We start from the raw sequence: 22,775 nt of genomic DNA on the forward strand, positions 1-22,775 counted from the left end.
ACTTCTTGCCTTTTCTACACCCATCCTATGTATGCAAAGTATAATTATCTTCATTGTTGCATTTCCTAAATGATCATTATTTGTTATAATATCTTCTCTTCTCAAAGTTTACTTAAGAACATTTCAAAAACTCCAGATATGTGATTTGTCAGTGTTTAAACTTATTTTCTTGGCTTTTTTGCAATGTGGGCATTTGTGCTTTCTAGATTTATATTAAGGTGCTCCCTGCATCCTATTATAAAACCAATGAAAAATGCTTCAGGAAAATTTAAAAAGAAGGTAAATAACATAAAAAAGTAATATATATAGCCGGGTTTGGTGGCTCAGCCTGTAATCCCGCACTTTGGGAGGCTGAGATGAGTGGATTGCCTCCCAGGGCAACTTGGCGAGACCTCATCTCTATAATAAAAATAAAAAAATTAGCCGAGTGGTAGCACGCGCCTGTAGTTCCAGCTACTTGGAAGGCTGAGGTGGAAGGATCGCCAGAGCCCAGCAGGTCGATGCTGGGGTGGCCATGAGTGTGCCACTGCACTCTAGCCTGGGCGATAAAGTGCGACTCCAACTCAAAAAAAAAAAAAAAGCTGGGCTCAGTGGCTCAGCCTGTAATCCCGCACCTTTGGGAGGCTGAGGTGAGTGGATTGCCTGAGCCTGCAGGTTCGAGACCCACCTGGGCAACTTGGCGAGACCTCATCTCTATAATAAATCAAAAATTAGCTGGACATGGTAGCGTGCGCCTGTAGTTCCATCTACTTGGAAGGCTGAGGTGGAAGAATCGCCAAGCCCAGCAGGCCGGGAGCAGCCACTGCATTCCAGTCTGGGAGACAGAGTGAGACTCCAACTCAAAAAAAAAAAAAAGAAAAAAAAAAAGTAATATATATTATACACACATAAGTCAACTATTTAACTATACTTTATCTCAAAACTTTCTACTCACATGATTTATCAAAGAGCATAAGTGTTGAAGTCAGGTCCAACACAGTTTCTGCTCTATGTATTCTCTTTAATTGAAGAATTACTCAATGGATTCTAAGTACATGCACAAATTTAAAAATACATGTTTTAAAATATATGTATCAACTTTATATAAGTAAAACTATCACCCACATCAAGATATGAAACACTTATTTTACACATGAATACTGTTATTTACCACATAAAGTTTATTAAACATTACATCCTTTATTGTATATTTTGTATATCATGTTATATGCTTATATACTTCCTTTTTTTTATTTAAAACTGATTTAATGAGCATTTCATGTACCAGCTGTGCATACTTGCTTATATACTTTCTAATAAAAATGTTGCTATTTCCATGACTTATAGTTTCCATTATCCTTAAACCCTTTTATCCTTTGTTTTATGCAATGAGTATTCTAGGTTAGAAACTAATTTTTGATCTAATTTCAATCTTAATAGGGATATTTAATCAGTTTATAAGTATTACTCAACTGTACCTGTCATTCTATTTTATGCTAATTTTAATGCTCCTTGCTGTCTTTTTTCCGTTTTTACCACTTCCTCCTCAATCTAAAAAATTAGAATGTATATATTCCATTTTTGTCCTCAACACTTCATTTAATGTCACGTTTACTTATATAAAATATTATTTTATGTAGTGATTGTTTTTTCCCATGCAATATATACATAAAATAAGGCTTTATTCATCCCCTTCCAGAGATTTGGAAGTTTTCTTTTTACATTATCAGTATTACCATTATGGACAAACTTGCTACTTTTATTTTCCTCTAAAATTAAAATTAGGGAGGTAAAACTCTACTGTTTTCCAATTTTGTCAGATTAACATTTAGAATGCCTTTAGTCAACTTGGCCTGTCTACATGACAAAGCCCCTTAATTTTACTTATGTTTAGCTTAAGAACATGCATCTCTTTATCTACATTAGTACATCTAAAAATAAAACTAGTTGCTCAATAAACATTTGGCTTTCCCTTTCACAGTTTAAAACTAGCTAAACTGAAATTTTAGACCCAGCATATATTTCTATTTTTGTATTTAGTTTTAATACTTCATATACAATAGTTTAAACTTCATGCTCTTCAATTAGTTTTAATGCTTATTCCAGTTCTTTCATACAATTGCCTCCCTACTTGAGTTATTTAATTTAGGTTATCTGCTGGATGCAGTAAATCACACAGCAAATTTTTCAGGTAAGGTTCTTGATTGATATACCCCTGTTCTTGATTCTTAACCCCTGTTTATCTGAAAATGTCTTCCATATGCCTTCATACAGAAATGATAACTTGGCAGGGTATATAATTCTTGGCTCAAAATTATTTTCTCTTAAAAGTCTGTAGATATTGTCCCATTGTCTTCTGACATTTAAAATTGTAAGAGAAAAATCGGAGGTCTGCCTGACTTTTGCCCCTTTATAGATAACCTGCTTTCTCTCTCTAGATACTTGTAAATTTTTTTCTTTATCTAAACTTGAAATTTGAAAACGTCACTAAGATATGTCTAGAAGTTCCTTTCTTTTCATTAAAATTTAAAGGTACCCTGTAAGCTTTTTCCACGTGTAGATCTAGTTTATTCCTCAATTTTGGGAAATTTTCTTCGATGAGTTCCGTTATTACTGTTTCAGTTCTAGTTTCTTTTGTTTCAGGTATTCCTATTATGCGTAGATTGTATCTCCTGGACAGGACTCCTAGATCTTTCTTTTTCTCCTCTTATCTTGATTTCTTTACCCCTTTCCTCTGCATTCTGTGAGAATTTGTCTTGTTTTACATTTATGTCAGTAATCGGGTTTTGTAACGACTCCACATCACACATTTCTGCTGACTCTCTCAACTCCCTGATACTTGCCAAGTTCTCTAACAGACCTGAGCATAAGTCTTCTAGTCTCTGTAATACACGAATCTGACCCCTTTCAATATCTTCTATTCCCACCTCCATTTCCGTTTCAAGAAGTGGCATTTTCTCGATGATTCAGCTCTCTTCCTTTCTTCTGACCTGCAGTATTACGACCTTGACAAGATCGGGCGCGCTCAGGGTGGTAAAGTCGCAGACGGTGTTACGACCTTGAAAACAATAAACAGAACTTAATTCCCTATGACCCCAAACAGCCAAGAGATTCCCACTGATAATTATCGACAGTCCCATTAAAAATATTTACTTTTCTTTCTTACCTTTTCCAGTAGCTCTTCTTAGCAAGAGGGACCCAAATCGAAGATTACAGGTGGTTTTTCTCAGCAAGCATAAAAAGAAACATCCAAATGCTTCCCGTTACGTCATCTCCGCGCGCCTCACGTCAGGGCCAATAGCGTGGCGCGTAGCTTTACTACGGTAGGGGCTTTAGGGTCACAGTCAATCACGAGTCTGCAAACTCCGGCCGGCCAGGCTCACGCCTCCGCGCGCCGTCTGGCTCCTCCCTTACCACCCCCTTCACCTCAGAGCAGAGTCGTGGTAGTGCGCACGCGCAGCATTCCACTCACCTTTCTCCTGGTTTCAATGGCTGAGCACAGATCCGGTGCCGCCTTGAAGGCGGAGTTAGGTCCCAGCGGTGGCCAATGGCGGCCCGGATGAGGGTTGAGGGGTGGAAGGTGCCTGGAGCCTGTGGTACAGGTCTCTTTCAGCGCGTGCGCTGCGCTACTTGGTCGTCATGGAGGAAGTCTTGACCGAGGAGCTTGATGAGGAGGAACAGCTGGTGAGAAGGCATCGCAAAGAGAAGAAGGAGTTGCAAGGTGACGGGGAAGGATGTGGGAGTCTAGAGGCAACCCGGACCCAGTGAAGGGCGCGGCTCTGGGGAATCTTGAGGGGCGGCTAATCTGGATCCTCCTAGACCGCTCCAAAGTAGCAAGTGGCCTCTTCTCTCCTGTCTCTCCTGCCACGGCGGCCCCTTCGTCCCCAGCCTTCAGAGACTTCCTCTTCTGAAGTCTGCCGCATACCCCCTGTTTTTAACCCCCTGCGCCGTTGCCTGTTTACCTGTATCTGAAAATACTTCAAAGCCAGGCTTGGACCCAAACTGGGTCCCCTCCCAGCATCCCTACGGCTCCTTTTTTTCCATTCCTGCCCCAGTTGCAGACACATGGGCCTAATGGGAGCATTTTGAATGGCTCGTTTTGAGACGCGCCCAGAGGGGATACTTGAAAGATTTAAAATTTGCTTGTCAGTTCTTTTCCCTTCTCCTGTTCCACGAAACAACACAAACAAATGTCAAGGTTATGAAAATAAGTTTTTTGTTTGTTTGTTTCAGCTTTATCTGGGCCCTTCTCTGAAGCTGTCTGATTGTTATTTGATGACTCTTGCTTCCATAATTACTTTTTTATTCCTTTCTCCTCTTACCATCCCCTTATTGATTCTTGTTTTTCATTTCCTCTTAGTTCTTGGTTTCTGATTTAATGATTTTGGTGGGTTTTCAGCCAAAATTCAGGGCATGAAGAATGCTGTTCCCAAGAATGACAAAAAGAGGAGGAAGCAACTCACAGAAGATGTTGCTAAGTTGGAAAAAGAAATGGAACAGAAACATAGAGAGGAACTGGAGAAATTGAAGTTGACTTTTAAGGACAATAAGGTATGTGAAATAATGTTTGTCTTTGCCTACAGCATTTGAAAACAGCTGTCCACTTCTAATACTGCTTCTTATATGAAATCATAAAATTGGTAGGGAAATGAAGGCACTCAGTTAAGCTCATACATCACCTCTCGATATTTTTGTGACTAGGTTTAAAGGGCAGTGTGCTTTTATAAAGGAGGTCAGCAAACAAATTGCCATATTCCTTTACCTGTTTACTTGCCCAAAAGATGAAGCTTCACCAAATTAAAGTTGGAAGAACAGACATCTGGTCCCAAAATTGCCACTGTACAGGATTGTAACCTGAGCAAAGTTACTTAATCTTCCTGAGCTTATAAATGTCCCTCCCCCATGTAATATGACACAAATACTTCTGCTGTCTAATCACAGGTATTTGAGTAAGACTCAAATAGCACAACATATGTGAAACCTTTTTTAAATTATAAAAGTACTTTATCAACCAATTGTGATGAATGAAATTTTACTGATATTTCTTGGGTAAGTTGCAATATCCTAACTTTCATCATTTTTGTTAATATTTGTTTTAGCATTGTAGCTAATAATGTGTGTGCCAAGCACTATATTTTACATGCATTATTTTATTTAATCCTTAGTAGCACAGTGTGAAGTGTTACCTATGAATCAAATGTAGATATGATCCCATTTTTCAAGTGGGAAACAGGCTTAGAGAGCTTAAGAACTTTGTCCTGAAGCAGTAATAGCTACTAAGTGCCAGTGCCAGAATTCAAACTCAGTATTATTTTACTCCAGAATGTGAATACTAAATTCTGTTACAGCTTTGGTATAGTGTGATCATTTAATGTATAGATTTTGGATATGAAGGATCATAGACTCTATAGCCTCACTTCACGTTTGATAGTTAGAAAGATCTTATGTCTGTGCAAAATCTTATCTGCCATAATTAAATTTCATTTGGCTCATTTTTGGTTTACTGTTGACAAGGGAAACAGCCTGCTGCTACTGATTTACAGTGGTCCTTACATTAGATATATTTCTTTAACTTTATTAGCCAGTCATCAGGTTCCTGGCTTTCCATGCCCTTAGTATGTATATTTCATCTTCAGGTAACAAGGCATGATACTTTAGGTATTTTAATTGTGTTGTCACAATTGTGATATTCTTAATTGTCTCCTCATCTTTTCTATTGGCAAAATAGTTTTGTTTGCTCTCATAGGACCTTCGGTATTGAGATTTATTTCCCAGGTTCCTAAAGACTAAAATGTTTGATTCTTAAACAACATGTTGTCCAAGTGTTAAGATACAAACTCTCATTCTACTTTGAACTGTTATTGTTTTCATTAACTTAAACTTGTTTTCTTTTTTGAATACTATCTAAATTCTTATGTCATTGCTTTTGCTTTTTAGAGGCATCTCTCACCTATTGTCAGTGTGGCCATTCGTAAATTTTAACACATTCTCTGAGAAAAATAATAGGATTCCTAATTTACTAAAGTTGATAACCAGTCTTTGAAATCTTTTATCTGATTTTGATTATTTGGAGACTTCTGTCTCTCTGTATTAAAGCCTTGGGTTGTTCTACGCATGTGTTACACTAAAAACTAGCTACTTAGTTCTTGTGGTTAAAAGTCTGGCATCATTTTCTTTTCTTTTCTTTTTTTTGGGCAGGGGGTGTTGGAGTCTCACTCTTATTGCCCAGGCTGGAGTGCAGTGGCACACTCATGGCCACCGCAGCCTCGACCTGCTGGGCTTAGGCGATCCTTCCGCCTCAGCCTTCCAAGTAGTTGAAACTACAGACTCATGCCACCTTGCTTGGCTAGTTTTTGTGATTTATTGTAGAGATGAGGTCTCACCCAGTTGCCCAGGCTGGTCTCAAATCCCTGGACTCAGGCAGTTCTCTTGCTTTAGCCTCCCAAAGTGCTGGGATTACAAGCTGCACCACAGCGCCCAGCCTAGCATCACTTCTTACGCCAGCAAACACATAATAGCCATCTGAGTATTAGGATTGGTTGTAATATCTAATGATATTATATATTAAATATATTTTCTGCTTTCAGTTATCAGCTTGTAGATGGGAAAAAATAGAAAGGAGTCAGCTTATTACTAGGGTCAAGAATCAGTACTCTTTAAAGTTCTGGCAGGTTAGGATGGAGGAGGGCTTCAGTTGCCACATTTGAGGTTATGAAGGCAGTAATGAGCTGAGCCAGCACAGCATCTACATCTTATGTGTACTATCGACAGTCAGAGAAGGGAATAGTGGAATGCTGAATGAGTTGGCACTGTATAGGAAATATTGTACTGTATTTAGATAAATGGAGTAGGCATTATGAGAAGGAAGAAATACATGCAGATATGAAACTTCTTGGAATCTGACAAATTCTCCTATGAAAATAGAGAAAGGAGACAAAAAACATATTACCTAATATGGTATTTAGTGCTGTTAACTCAAATTTGAAACGTAAGATTAGATGGATTTGATTTTCAATAATTTAAAGACTTAATACTTTGAATAATAATTTAAAAGTATTTGTATTGACTTGTTAATACTTTTTGTTTTCTTCAGATAGATTCTGTTGCTGTTAATGTTTCAAACTTGGTACTTGAGAATCATCCACCTCGGATATCAAAAGCACAAAAGAGACGGGTATGAAAGTCATGTCACCAAGTATATAAGTTAGTGCTGTGTACTCAATACTATCTTAGGTATTGTATAAAAAGGGAATGAAAAAATAGAGTTTCTTGTTAAGGGACCTAAACTAACATTTAATAAGCATTTGCTATGTGTCAGATACTATACTAAGCTGCTTGTATGAAGTCTCATTTAGTTCTGACAATAATCCTGTGAAGTAGGATTTCTTATTCCCATTTTATAGAGCAAAACATAGGCCTATGACAATATGAAATAACATATCCTGGCTGTAGTTCTCACAGAAAGGGGGACTGAGAAGCAGGAGTGCAAAGGACTTTTTTTTTTCAAGTGTATTAGCCTAGACTTAGTAATTCAGAATCTTCACAGTGTGGGTCCAGGTGATTCTGATGTACAACCCTGGTTAGAAAACTATGGTATTCAGTGAGAAACAAGGATTTGAAGCTAGAAGTTAAGACATGTAGGCATACAAAATTCTTGTAGAATTGTGTAAGTATCTATATAATGGTTAATTGTGATGAAAATTTAAAGAAGGGAAAGTTCATTATGTAAGTGCTAAATAATGGGTTGGAATGTGAACAAAATATAATTATTTAGATAGGATATTCCAAATGGGAAAAACAGCATGCACAAAAAAAAAAATATGTGAGAATGAAATATTGCATTATTGAAGAGCTATAAGGAAACTGATGTATTTGAAGTAGCGAGTTCATGATATCAACATTATGGAAATGAGATTAGATGGGTAAGGGTAAGGCCCTCTGACTTTGTAAAAGAAAAAAAGGATTAAATCGAATCTTTATATTCACAGGTATTATTTTACTAACACTTGATGTGTTCTAGGATTTAAATGCATATTTATAAACTAATTTTGCAGCTTATGATAGTTTGTAATTTGGTCGAGCATGGAGTTTGTTGTCAGATGAGGTTTTAATTTCACTTACTGCTATAATTTGTGTAATAGTCTTTAAGTCTTAGTTTCATTCACATATATAAAATGGGGACAAATAATACCTACCTCATAGGGTTATTGGGAATATTAAATAATATACTATTGCCAAATCCCTTAATACAAAGCCTGGAGAACTAAAGGGTCAACAAATAATAATATTGCTTACTGTGTAAAGTACTACATAGTATGCCTCTTACAAAATTAAAATTAAGAGCAGTGTGTTTTGTTTGAAAGTTGACTAAGTTGTTTGAAAGTTAAAGTCAAACATTTCTTATACTAGTATAACATTTTAATTCTTTTTTTTTTTGATTTGGGGTCTCACTCTGTCACAGTGAGTACAGTGGCATGATCACAGCTCACTGCAGCCTCTACCTCATGGACTTGGGTGATCCTTCTGCCTCAGCCTTCTGTTAGCTAGGACTACAGTTGTGTGCTACCATGCCTGTCTTTTTTTAAAAAAAATTTTGTGAGACGAGGTCTTACTATGTTGTCTAGGCTAGTCCTAGGCTCAAGCAATCCTATTGCTTCGGCCTCCTAAAATGCTGGGTTTACAAGTGTGAATTATGTGCCTGGCTTAAAACTTTATTCATGAGTAAATAATTACAATTGTGAATTTTGTAGAATCATAAAATTTAGATCTCATGCGATCTTGGAGGTAATCTGCTTAAATATACATTCTTTTGTGATGATCCCACAATTGTCATCTAGCTTTTGTAGATCAAAAACAAAGGACAGAAGTTTTACATGCTGGTAGCCTAACAATATTTATTGGAATTATCTCTACTTAGTAATTAATACATCTTATAGTAGTCTATTGTGTAAAACATAAGGACACAACTCCATCCTGTCTTTATCAAAACTTGTTCATCCCCACCTGAACCCTTAGGCAACAAAACAAATAAAAACGTACTTCCATAATGCTCTTAAAAATTTTGTTACTTTTTTTCTAAGATACTGCACAACTGAAATAAATACCTTTTTTAGCTATAGACTCAAAATATTTATTATCTTTTATAGCCGGCTACTTTAATACTTGACAGAGAAAGTGTTCTAGAAGTAATGCCCAGTTGCCTTTACTATGTTATATCAATGGAATTCTGGAACAAAAAACACTAAAAGTTTATAATGCTTAAGAAAACAGAACTTGAATTTGAATTCAGGGTGGGCAATTGAGTATTAGATTATTTAGAGCCCCCCCCCCCTTTTTTTGTCAAAAACACTAAGGAATAAAAAGCCAAAACTAATGATATTTATCTTTGGGAAAGATACAGCTCTGACAGGAAAACGTGATCAAATTTTATGAAGATTTATTGTGGAATATTGTAGAGCACACATCTTATTTTTAATCTAGAAAGACTTAGAAGTATTTTATTTAATTGAAACTACTTAGAAACTTTTTGGTATGGTAGAAGGAGTCCAAAGTAGAACTTGAAGGAACTAGCTTCCAAAAATGTGAAATTTGAATGAAATTGAGTTCAGTTTCTTTGTTTTACTAATAAAGCTGAAACCCAGGTTATCTCAATGGTATACTGAAAGTTTGATAAAAACCCAGGACTAGTGCTCAGCTCTTAATACTCCTCAATTTGTTTTCACTGTATTACTCTATCACATGACTCTAATTTTATCAACAATATGTTTTTGACTTACATTCTGTTTTCATCTTTTATACGTTTTTATTAGACCTTATTGATGCCATTCTATCTCCAGTACTATGGTTGTATAAACTGTAGTACCGAGTACTCTTGGGATGCTATACTTTTCTGGAAAAAGAGTCCAGTAGATTTCTTACCTAGTGTCCTGGGAAGGAAACTCAGTTGCTTTGTACTTTTAAAGCAAAACATGTGGGAAAACACTGAATTGATTAGAATTAGTATTTTAGACGCTTAAATAGTTTTACAGTAGTATAAAGTGCCACTCTGCCAGTAAATAGTACTTGACATCATTAACTCCAGCTCCCATCTGCTCCAACTTTTATTCTGATTCAGGTGCCTGGATAGAAGGAGCTCTCTGTGTTGTCCTTGGTCCCTGCTCTGCTCTAACCAGCTGTATGGCCTTTGGAAATCTTTCTGCGTGCTGTTTCCTCAGAAGAGGAAAATGAGGGGTTTTGGATTAGATGACACCTAAGGTGCTTATTCTTCCTCTCCCCTCTGAAACTGTTCTTTAACCTTTTATAAAGTAATAGTGCCATCTTGTGTTTTAAGATTTTATGCCTCTGTGATCCACAGTTGTAGATACGCAGTGCCATATATTTGTTTGTGTTACTTCTGTAATGGGAGGAAAAAACTTAAATAGGCTTATGTTTTATAGGGAGATACTACTGCTTTTGATGCAGTTGATTAAGAAATCAGTTCAGGTTCATCTAGCGTGGCACATGACATGCAAGTAGTACAAGCATACAGCAGTAAGTTTAATTGAAACTTACCTTTCTTTTCACTTCTTCTGTTCCAAGGAGGAGTTAGAGCTAGGGATATGGAAATCTTTACATTTTCCTACTTTCTGTTTACCAGATTCTTCACTGTAATTACTACTAATGTCAAAGTTTATAGAATTTAGTTTAACTTTTTATTCTCTTAAATTGAAAAACAGTTTTCCCCTGAATGTACAAGTAAAATATATGGTAGGGAATTAGAAAGATGCAGAAAAGCACACGGACACAAACACACAAAAATAAAACTGGATAGATTTTGGAATCCTGCCATTCAGAGAGAAGCACTGTAAATATTTTGTCTATTTCCTTCCAGTTTTTTTTTTTTTTAAATACTATGTAATCATTGACTTAATGTATATTAACTATCTATCTGCCTTTCTATTTTGACCCCAACCTTATCTCATGACACTTTTCTCTGGTACTCTAGTTCTGTGAACTATTTTTAGCTATGAAACATATAGTACTTTCTGGATTTTGATCCTTACTAGTCCAGGTGTCAGGATCTTTTTCTCTTCTTTCTCCTGCCTTTCTACCCCACCTCCTATCCTTTATCTCACAAATCTCTCATTGCCCTCACCTCACCCATTCTTGCATATGTTGCCATGGGAGGATCTCCTAAGACATTTGAGTAAAGAACAAATTGCAGAATGTAATGTATAATATTTTTTGTTAAAATTGTATACATTTTTCACGAGTATACTGTATTTACTTAAATGCACAGAAATACAATCTAGATGGATACACACCACACCACTAGAGCTAATACTGGCCTGGCAGTGGTTTTTAGGGAGAAGAGCTCTAGTCTATCTGTACTATTTTAATTTTTTTAAAAGATGAATGTTTTAACCTGTTGCTTTATTAAACTTTATTAAATATGTATATGCCTATGCACACTTTTTTAAACAACTAGATAAAAAGAGTGTTCACTTATATGCCTCTAAAGGCTTTAGCATGTTAACTCACTGGTAGAGTGATAAGTTGAGAAGCTTGGATTATCCTGGGCTTAAATATAATAATAATGTGCTTTAAGGCCTAGGACAACTTAGTCTTAAAATAGTACATTGAAATCAGTAAGTAAAGTTTTTAGAAACTTGGCATGTAATTTTTAAGTAGATTTTAAAGAAAATATTAGCGTTTCAGTACAGAGCAAGGTGCTGGGAACACACAGATGAGTATGATATTATGCCCTTAAAGAGGTTCACCCTGTAGAAAATTATCCAGGTGATGAGATGTTCAGTGTGATGGTGCTTGTGGGAAAAGGGAGAAAAGTGGCAAGTCTCCATTGCCTTAGTAATTGAGAAAGTCCTAATTATTATTAATTAACTTTCCTGTGCTCTCCTCTTCGTAGGAAAAGAAAGCTGCATTGGAAAAGGAGCGAGAAGAAAGGATAGCAGAAGCTGAAATTGAGAACTTATCTGGAGCCAGACATATAGAAAGTGAAAAACTTGCTCAAATATTGGCAGATAGACAGTTGGAAATCAAGCAGATTACATCTGATGGCCACTGTATGTATAGAGCCATTGAAGATCAACTGAAAGAACAGAATTGTATTTTGACTGTGGCTGCCTTGAGAAGTCAAACTGCTGAATATATGCAAAACCATGTGGAAGACTTTTTGCCATTTTTAACAAACCCTAATACAGGAAATATGTATACCCTAGGTAATTTATTTTTGTTTACTACATTTTGTTGCTTTTGGTGGTTGTGGTTGTTTTTAAATAAATTGCTTCTTGGGACTGGGCACAAGAAGAACCCATACAGTTCTTATGAGGAAGAAACATTTAAAGATTTAGGAAGAATTATTATTATTGTTATTAATTGGCTTACATTATTATTATTATTATTATTAATTGGCTTACCCAATGGGCATCTTTCTTTTTTCTGTTTATTTTATTTTTTTACTTTAAAGATGTAGGATACAATTCAGGATTAGGTATACAAATTGTCATTGTACAGGGAAAGTTTGGGCCTCCTTTTGGTCCCTACTTTGCCTGGTTTGAAATTAGGTGCCCTTATTGCCTGGTATGAAATTAGGTGCCCTTGTTTTGTTCTCCAACCCCTACCCTGGCAGTTTCCCACTACTGCCCTTTCTTAGAATATTAATATTCAGGGTCCACTTCTAAGTGAAAACATGTGGTACTCAGTTCTTCGTTTCTGTGATAGATCACTGAGTATTGTAGACTCTAAATTTATCCAAGTTTCTGCGAAATCCATAATTTTGTCCTTTGTGGCTATGTAATATTCTATCATGTATATGTACCACATTTTTTTATCCAGTCCACTTTTGATGGCCAGCATGGTTGGTTGCATGTTTTGCTATTGTAAATAATGCTGCAATAAAGTGTGATTTTTTTATAATTTTAGTAGAGTTGGTATATTTTACTTCATTAAGATTTCTTTATGTACATAATCATTTTGTAGTTAAAATATGGAAATTGCTTTATATAAGATAAAAACAGAATGGGAATAATCATTATTGAGAAAAAAAATGTGTTAAGTTCAAATCTGACAAAGTTAAAAATAGAAGGTAAGCTTTGACCAGCCTCTGGAAATACATATTTATATGGCCTGAAGACCATATAAATTAGGAAAACTATTAGGAAAACTATTTCTCCCTTTTATCCTATATCTGGAAAATTTAATTTTATTCTTAATGAGCTATAATTAGGACGACTAGTATTCAAATAAAATTTGATTTTGCACAACCAAAACCAGCAGAGTTAATAATTTGCTTAATTCTGTATAATACTTTTTATAATTAAGGTAAAATATTTATGGTGAGGTGAAAAAAAAGTACAACAGTAGCAAATGAGAAAGTAAACAAGTGAAAATATGAAAGTGTTTCAAGGGGGTAAAGAATAGAATAGATGACAGTCCTTGAGAGAAGGCGGCGGTTCTGGGAGCATCCACTGGAACAGGGCCAGGATAGAGGATGATTAAGGTTTACTTTCCTTTAGTGGTGTCTGCCCCTCATGGGAGGAAGGTGAGCATGATGCAGAATGGCTAAGAATGAGCATGGCAGTCAATTAAATCTACTTTAGGTGTATGATCTGAGTATCTGTTGATCTCAAGAATTTGGGTACATCTAAATCTGTAACCAATTAACTTAAATTAATTTGGAAATGTTAAACATATCTCTTGCTGTCATAGGTCAGTGCTGTTTTCTAAATAATCGGAGTTTGCTATGGCACACGAAGCACATTTTTCCATGTATCTTGATATTTGTAGAGGTAGCATGATAAATGACTGTTCTGTGTTTTATCGTCAAAGTGATTACCCAATTATTGAGACTTCCCAACTCTGTTGGTTGTAGGGCCTTTGATAGGAAGTGGCAGTTCAGTGTCCTGAGTCAGAGAAAATGACAACTTAATTATCTTCATTCATTCAACAAATATTTATTGAAAGCCAGTGTGTACCAGGCACTATTCTAGGCACTGAACATTGAGGATTTAACAGGGAATGAGACAAACCTATGGCACAGAGTTTTCTTCTAGATGTCCATAATTCTTCCTTCTCTCTCAGAACAGGATGTTTGATTTGCATTTTAACTTGCTGTTTAAAAAGATGTTATATACAAGATATGCCTTTTGTGAACTTAGTGGTTAGGTCTTTTATTTCTCCCCTCAGAACTGATCCAAGAAACCCTTTCTTTGTAAATAAGTGCTTCTAAAATTGCAAGTGAAGGCACTATCTGATGCTACCTCTGAGGAAGGAATTTCAATTCATTTGTAGTTTACCCTAATTCTCTTTGGTCATTTCTCATAGAGTCCTATTGTAATCCTGATTATATAGGGGCTGTGTTTTTTAGTCTTCCATACTGTTCTTCTGTTTGTAGGTTTGGGCTTCAGGACACGTCAAGATGGTAAATATGACAGCAGTTTTGGTGGGATGAGGGGTGATTGCTTGGGACAAAGAGAAAGAAGTAGGTTTGTTTTGTTAGGTAAAGTTCCTGGGCTTCAGACTGAGGGAGAGAAGCAGAAATAAATTGCTTTGCTCTTGGATGGAAAGGCAGTAAAAAGTTGGCTAAATTTAGTTTGGGTCTGGGAGGTAGATTAGGTTCTGGAGGGTACTGGTAGAGAAGGAGAATTTTCATAACTTGGGTGTTTTCATCAGGAATTGTGGGAACTATAAAAGGGATCTTGTAGCATTGAGTTACGAAAATTATTAAGTACCATTTTTTAATCTGTTCTCTACAGAAGAGTTTGGAAAGTACTGTGATGATATTGTAAACACAGCTGCATGGGGAGGTCAACTTGAGGTAAGTTTGTAATTCATAGTGATTGTGGGTTGTTAAATTATTTCTATCTGATCCCAATTTCTCTTTGAAGATTCTTTTTCTTTATGTAGATACTATTCCTCTATATAAATAGAGAGTTAATGTTGTTAGGTCTTTGATTAAGATATGTACTTGACAAAGTGAAGCACTATTTCATTTTAAATAGCTCCATAAGGCCTGAAAAATCAAATATATTTGATTTTTCTGGATTTATATAAGTAGAGATTTTACTGAAGTAAAGTAAAATTTACCCTAGTAGCTTAGTTAATGAAAGTTATTATTGGAAAATATTATCTTTATATTCAAAATAGAAGATATTTTTATGTGGAAAGTCTACCACATCTATTACTCCTAGTTTGTAGTAACTTGTCTGAAAGCAGTAGATGATACATTAAAGTGTATATGTAAGAAAATAATATGTTCAGTGACTTGTAGGGAGTTAGCAAGATTTCTTTTTAGCTCTAATTTTTAAAAAATCTTACTATTAAGTTGTTTTATTAAAACAGAATAAACAAATACTTCTGTGGGCCTGGTGGTCATGAAGAAGCCTGGATAAGAAGTCAAGTTCTAGGTTCTAGGTTTAGGTTCTGGCGTTTCTTTCCATTTTGCTGTTTTGTGACCTTGAGGGCGTCAGCCAAACTTTCAAGCTCAAGTCTCTTAATTATTGACTGTGGAGATAATAAAACCCCTGTGTTACTTAGTTGAACATTTATGAACATGAAATAAGGGAGTACATTAATAAAATTTTGTAAGCTACAGTGCCAGATGGATGTATCTAGCTGTATTATTATTAATAGTATTGTGTAATATGATTAATCATTTTGAATAGTCTGTGACTCTAACTACTTCACTTTATGAACTGTTTGCAAATGAGGTATGAATGTTTCTCCAAAATCTTTTTCTTAGCAGTGCTGTGTTTGTACCTCTCCACCAGAGGGAACTGTATCCATTAGTTTTGTTATGTCTCTCCTGGGTTTCTAAAACTTGGGAAGTTTTCATAGTAGCTTTTTAACTACATTAGGAATAAAGATGCTTGAATTTTCTTAAAAAGATCACAAATTAACATGAGTATCAGAAACCTAATCAACTCTATTTAAATTAAGAAAACCCTCTTAAATTACTTGAGGGACATTTACTCATGAATGTGAGTTTATTTGAAATGAGTTACTGTTTTCAAATGGGATACTTTTAAATAATTAAAGAGAAAATCTTTCTACATTTCTGAAGTTAGAAGGGATGATAGGATTTCCATAACTTGCTTCATACCCTCCATTCAACTAGTTTAACCAGTTATGTTAGATAAAAGAAAAATATGCTTCAGAGGAACATTTTATAAGACAGAGTATGGGATTAAATTTGCCATATGCAGCATAGAACCTTTTCCATATTTCTGAAGTAATTTCTTACATTCCTTTAAAACCTCAAAAAAGGACTATGTTCTTGATAAAATGTTCTTGTAAAGGGGCAAATACGGAGAGGGCCGAAAAAAAGTATGCATATTTTAAGAAAGGAAAAAACTGTTAAAAATATATTAAACTATTAAAACTATTAACATTATAATACTCAATAAGATTAATACAAGTCACGTTTGACTTCTGCAATTAAAAGATGTACTCAAAGTGGTTATCATCAGCATCCAGACACTTCTAGTTACGGCAAACATCTCTTAAATTGTATTTACATTTTCTGGCATCCTGGTAGGTATGATTGAAGGTTGTTAATGATTAATTTGTTTATGAACTTGAGCTCTAGAGTCAGAATTCCTTAGTTCAATGAAGGCTTGACTTTGACAAGTCACTTAACCTTTCTTTACCTCAGATTTTAGGTCTTTAAAGTAACAATAGTACTTTGAGAGATTATTGAGAGGGTTGAATAAATTAATATGCGTAAAGTGTTTAGAGTACTTTATCATAGTAAGTCTTTAAAAATGTTAGCATTAACGTTCATTAACAACTGCCATTTATCTGGCTTTGGGTTCTAGTTTTATATTGTATGGTATGAAATTACTTAAAATTGTATAAGAGGTAGACATTCCTTGATAGGGCAGTATAATTCATATACGTATTTCATTCTGCTCTTGGCTTAAAGTTATAGAACATTGGTTCTTACCACTGGTTGTACATTAGAATCATCTGAAAAACTTTTTAAAAAATAGACCTTCTGTTTTTCCTCTCCTCATCCTTCATCCTGGTTAATTTAATCTAGTGCTTAAGCCATATATTTTCAAAATCTTGTTATATAACTATTCAAGAATATTCAAAATAGAGACACTAGCATAATAAAATCAATCTACCCATCACCTCTCTTCATTAGCTGTGGCATTGATATTTTTACAAAGCTGTTGTGCAGCCAGGGCTTGAGAAGTCTGTGCATTTTACTTAGTAAACACAAGCTGAGCATCCTTTTTTTTTAATAAACAATATTTTTTATTATGATATTGTGGGGTACAGTTAAGGATTAAGTATACAAATATGCTTCATTCGGGCACCCTTGTTGATAAGAGGTGTCTCCCCGTCCCCAGACAGATGTTTATTACCATTAATCCCATCTCCCTTCCCCTCCCTACCCCCCCATAGTTTCCCACCACTGTCAGTCATTTTCTTATGGTAATACCTTGGATGATCAAGGTCCACTATATGAGTGAGAACATGTGATACTCAGATCTTTGTTTCTGTGAGAGGTCACTCAGTATTATAGACTCTAGTTCCATCCAGGTTGCTGCGAAATTCATGATTTTGTTCCTTTTTATGGCTGCATAGTATTCCATTGTGTATGGGAATATACCCTGAAGAACTCAAATCACTCTATAAAAAAGACACCTGCACACGTATGTTTATCCCAGCATTGTTCACAATAGCAAGAACCTGGAAGCAACCATGCTGTCCTTCAAAAGAGGACTGGATTAAAAAAAAGTTGAGCATCCTTAATCGGTATATTTCAAGTATGAAGTGCTCCAGAACTCAAAACATTTTGAGTGCCGACATGATACCACAAATGGAAAATTCAAAGTTGGACCTAATGTGACAAGTCACAGCCACAACACAGTCAAAACTTCATTTCATGCACAAAATTATTAAAAAATATTGTATAAAATTACCTTCAGGCTATGTTTCTAAGGTGCATATGAAACATAAATGAGTTTAAGTTGGGACTGGGTTCTGTCTCCAAAACTTCTCATTATGCAGTATGTGCAAATATTCTAAATTATGGAAAAAAGTCTAAAATCCAAAACACCTTAGGTCCCAAGCATTAGGATAAAGGATACTCAACCTATATTGTATTTGTTTATTCAATAAATATTTTTTAAGTGCCCACTGTATGTCAGACTGTCAGTGTACAATGGTAAACAGAGCACATACCTGCTTTGATTGTTTCCCTGTTTATGTGTACTACAGTAGTTTATGGTTTGAATAAAATTTGCATTTTTATTTTTCTTACTAATTCTGTTTTTCCCCCCCATAGTTAAGAGCTCTGTCTCACATTTTACAGACACCAATAGAAATAATACAGGCAGATTCTCCTCCTATTGTTGTTGGCGAAGAATATCCAAAAAACCCATTAATGCTTGTGTAAGTACCCACAATTTTTTACTATTTTATTTTTATAATTAAGACAAAAGGAATATAAAAAGATTTTAGATTGTATATATTGAGTAATCAAAAGCAATTACCTTCAGATTCTGCATATTTTATATTAAAAGCAATTATGGAACTAGAAAACATCAAAATATGTGATTGAGATAAGTTTTTAACCTCTAAGGATTTACTCTTGTGTATGTGTATGAGCTAAGAATAAAGTCATTTCTAAAGTTTACAACATTTTAGAACTAGTTTATATGTTGTCCTGCTTTTACATTAATAATGCTAAATGTATCAAGTGTAAATGCTGAAATATATTCATGTTACTTTATTCATATCGTGAAAATATTTTATGTTTGAGAAATCCCTTCTGAATTACAGCAGATGAAGTTTGCTATTGACTTCAGTGTTTATTAGCTAACCTTACTAAGGTAGTCATTAATGGCTAGGATTTAGATGAAAATTTAAGCTTATTGAGCACTCACCATCTCAGCCCTTCTATTTTCTCTGATGACTTAAGGACATCTTGCTGACTGCTGCTACTTTTAAAATGGTGTTGAACTCTTAATATGTCCATGTGGTCTATTGAATGATATCCCCACAGGCTGAGTCATTCAGAGTCCTTGGTTTATGTACATAACAAGCATTTATATATAAGTTACTTTCAACAAAATAGTCATTTCTTTTTTTTTTTCATTTCAGATATATGAGACATGCATATGGCTTAGGAGAACATTATAATTCTGTTACACGGTTGGTAAACACAGCTACTGAAAATTGCAGCTAGTTTACAAAATATTAGACAATAATACTTTAGTACAGTGTCAATCTGAGTATTCCTACCAAGTGCTGGATTGTTCTAAATGCTACTGAAAAACACAACTACCTTAAATAAGTTTTATGGCAAAACAACTTACAGGCTTTTTAGAAATATATCAGAGATAAACTTTAATCAGTGTCCTCTTAGTGGAATTTTTAAAACTTGAAAGTCCATTGTGAAGAATGCCATTCATAGACAAGATGGTACCCTATTTGCTGATTCTTTTCTTTATATAGTGTCCTGCACATTCTGTTTTGTGTTGGAATAAATTTTAAATTTTTAAGATTTCCCCCCATTATTACAAACTTTCAAAATAACCATTTAAATGTAGTTTTTATTGAAGAAATGACTCCATCTCTTTATTGCAGTAATTTAGTATGGTGATGGAAAATTTAATTAATGCTTATGAAATGAACTTGATTGTAGTAACCTTGATATTGATGGGATTAATACAGTGAAGCCTTATATATAGCCCCATCAAAGCACATCTAAGAAGTTTGCTTTAATAAGAATTTTAAAATATTTATTTAGATGGGAATCAGTTGTTTAAAGAAATGAAACAAATTTAAAGGTACGAGGTGTCTTCTGTCAAATTTCAACCTCTAAAGAATAAGATGAGCCTTGTATTTGTGTGTAACTTAAAAAAGACCTAACAGGTTAATGTCTTTCTAATTCATTTATTTTTCTTTGGTGTTTCTTAAACTTTAAATGGCAGTTAGTACCATCATCTCTTGATTTCCTTCATAGCTACACATTTTTATATTTTATATTATGTTTTCTCAATCAATACTCAACTGCTTTGCTTGCCTTGCAAACTTTTTGGTGGAAAACTAAAACATTTTGTGGCCTCTTTTACTCTTTGCCTTGTGCAAGCCGAGGGAGTAGCATTGTTAAAAGGTTCAAGGTTACATTTACTTAGAACTCTTATCCTTTCCAATTTGTCTTATAAGATATCTCCCTTTTTGCTTTTGGATTGGAAGAAAGCCCTGTTACTGTTATTTTATTGGCCTTATTAGTATTAACTTTCCTTCACCTCAGGTATTTTGAGAATTTTTATGTTGCATAAATGGATAAAGTTGAAAGCTACTACTATTTGTGAGCTAAGACCTGTGTATAATAATTTTCTATGTGGATGATTTATCTAGCACAGATTTCAGGATACTCATAACAGTATTCTTTCTAAGATGATAGTACCTATGTATACAAATGTTTCTGATGATTTGTTATGTAAGGAAATATGAAAATGAGACTTGGTTTAATCTGTTTTTCCCAAATTAGAAATTTGGTAAGATTTACCATCGGGTTTATAGTATTTGAATTTTTGCTTTATGAATACAACTAATTTTTATAATATTGAGTTTATAATATTAAAAATGAGGTATCAGCTTTCTTATATGCCCAACAGGTGACAGTGAAGGTGGTAGGTCAATGAGAGCAAGTAGTACTTCCCGACAGCACTCTGATTCAAAAGGTTAAAAACTACTCTGCTTGCCAAGCAGAATGTATTCTGCATGCTGCCTGTTTTGTAACCCTTGATCTGAAATTTTGGAGGCCTGAAATTTATAAAAGAATGAAATTATAAAATGCTGAATGCTTTGGGTTTATTTTGAATTAATCTGTTACTTTAAAATCAAAATACCAGCATTAAGAGGTAATAACACAAAATATTATGAACTTGTTATTATAAATTTCATCTACAGCTAAAGATTCTAAAAAAACTTGTTGGTAGGTTTTTTTCCCCTAAGAATTAGGATTTTTTGATATGTTTATTTTACATTTTGTTAATATTTTAAAATTTTTGAGTGACTAATATGGTTATGGACAAGATATGTATGATCAGCTTCTATTCTGTCATTCTGTTCTATCATTTTAGCTATAACCTAAAAATGTTTTTTTTTTTAAAATGGCAGATATCATTTAAAAGCAACATGTATTAATTTAGTTCGCTGTATTATGATGGTCTAATGGAAGTTTTATAAGCTTTCTTTTGTCCTAACTCAGAAGAGTATATGTCAAAGTTTTGGAATATGTCTTTGGCCAAGAATTTTCTCCACTTTAAATGTTTACAACTTGTACAAAGCAAAAAAGAATGTGTGTAACTATATTGAGCAATATAGTTTTACTCATATTATGTTTGCCAAAAACAAATAAAAGATGAATGGATTAAATCACCATTTATTTGTTCAAATTGTCATTCTTTAACAATTTTAGAATTTAGAAATAGAGAAAACTCATTTTGTTTTAGAATTACATCCAGGTTTTGTTTTATCTTTGCATATAATTGAGAATAATATAATCAAAGATTCTTGCAATTCAGGGACTTGGATTAAGTATATAAGCATAGCCTTGTACTCCAAACAGTACAAAGGGAGATATAATAAAGTAATAACCATTTAAGCATGGTTCTTAGAAATCAGGCAGAAGCTTAGCACCTTTTAAAATAATGAATGTTTATTTAGGATAAGTGAATTCAAATAATATTTTAAGGCCTCTGGTGTTAAAAAAATTAAAAAAGAATAAACATTTGGTGCAAGAATGTGGAACGGTAAGAAGTTTATATAAATTAACCCTTCGTACTTGGAGATATCTCGTGGATTACCTACCAGCAACTTGACTGTACTTTTTTACGAAATAGAGTAGAAAACAAATCACTTCATATTAAATAGTATAATGTTGGAACCAGTTGTTTTATTGTAATGATATTGGCTTATAATAAAATTTTGGACATTGAGAAACTTATGACAAAAAAATCAAAATTTTATATCTTGTATTTTTCTAACGTGATAACGTGTGAAATGGTCATTGATGTGAATTGCAGGTTCATGTATACGAGTTGTGCAATAGTAATTTGTTTGATGTCTTTCACCTGGTGTTTATCTGTTTGAGCAGACAATGCAGTCTCATTTTTTTCCTATCACAATAATTTGCAATTTATTGTCCAGTCTGTTTTTCAAAGACAACGTGGAAGGACACACTCATGATTCCTGAAAACCACTTCTCAACTGATCAATCAGAACCTAACAAATTTCAAATGGAACATAAGTTTTTCTTTGTTTTGAATGGAAAACCTCAAAGAAACCTACATTTTTGAAAAATTTGCACTTGCGTCAGTTTGTTATGTGTAATCAGTGGTTTGCTAGATTTACAGTGTCCCTCAAAGAGAACATCTGAGTGCAGAGGGCTAATGTTTTCTCACAATTGTTAACGTGGTGTCTTCTTGTTGTACAGGTTGTCATGAACTAGCTGAAAGAGCAGATCAGTTGATTTTCTGAGATTTGGCAATTTTGTACTGTTTTTTGCTTTTGTTGAACAAACAGGAGGTTTTCTACATTCTTCCTCCTGTCTTAAATCTTCCTCCTTAGAACTCATGGAGTTCTCAGTTTTAGGAAGCATCAGTTCCTGTCTTTTAATTTACCATTGTTTTCTCGTACTTGAGGCCTTTGAACTACCATTCAGATTTGGGTGCTTTACCAAACCTGCTTACCTGGCTTGCTTGTCTTCTTGGTCTCAGCTTAAATAGTACCTACCTAGGCAAGCCTCCCTGGACTCCTCCCATCTGGGCTAG

The 22,775-nt window shown here is 34.5% G+C and overlaps 1 protein-coding gene across 1 annotated transcript; it reads left to right on the forward strand.

Annotated features, from left to right (window-relative positions):
• The first annotated feature begins 3,526 nt into the window (after positions 1 to 3,526).
• On the forward strand, positions 3,527 to 21,384 carry OTUD6B (OTU domain containing 6B). The gene is given in 8 exon segments (XM_008068490.2): positions 3,527 to 3,563; positions 3,566 to 3,700; positions 4,379 to 4,530; positions 7,073 to 7,153; positions 11,885 to 12,197; positions 14,733 to 14,794; positions 18,275 to 18,381; positions 19,093 to 21,384. Coding segments are annotated over 8 exon segments (972 nt in total). The 3' UTR covers positions 19,178 to 21,384.
• Positions 21,385 to 22,775: the final 1,391 nt, after the last annotated feature.

The sequence above is a fragment of the Carlito syrichta genome, unplaced genomic scaffold, assembly GCF_000164805.1.
Source record: "Carlito syrichta isolate Samal-C Ts95f unplaced genomic scaffold, Tarsius_syrichta-2.0.1 Scaffold311050, whole genome shotgun sequence".
Taxonomy (NCBI): domain Eukaryota; kingdom Metazoa; phylum Chordata; class Mammalia; order Primates; family Tarsiidae; genus Carlito; species Carlito syrichta.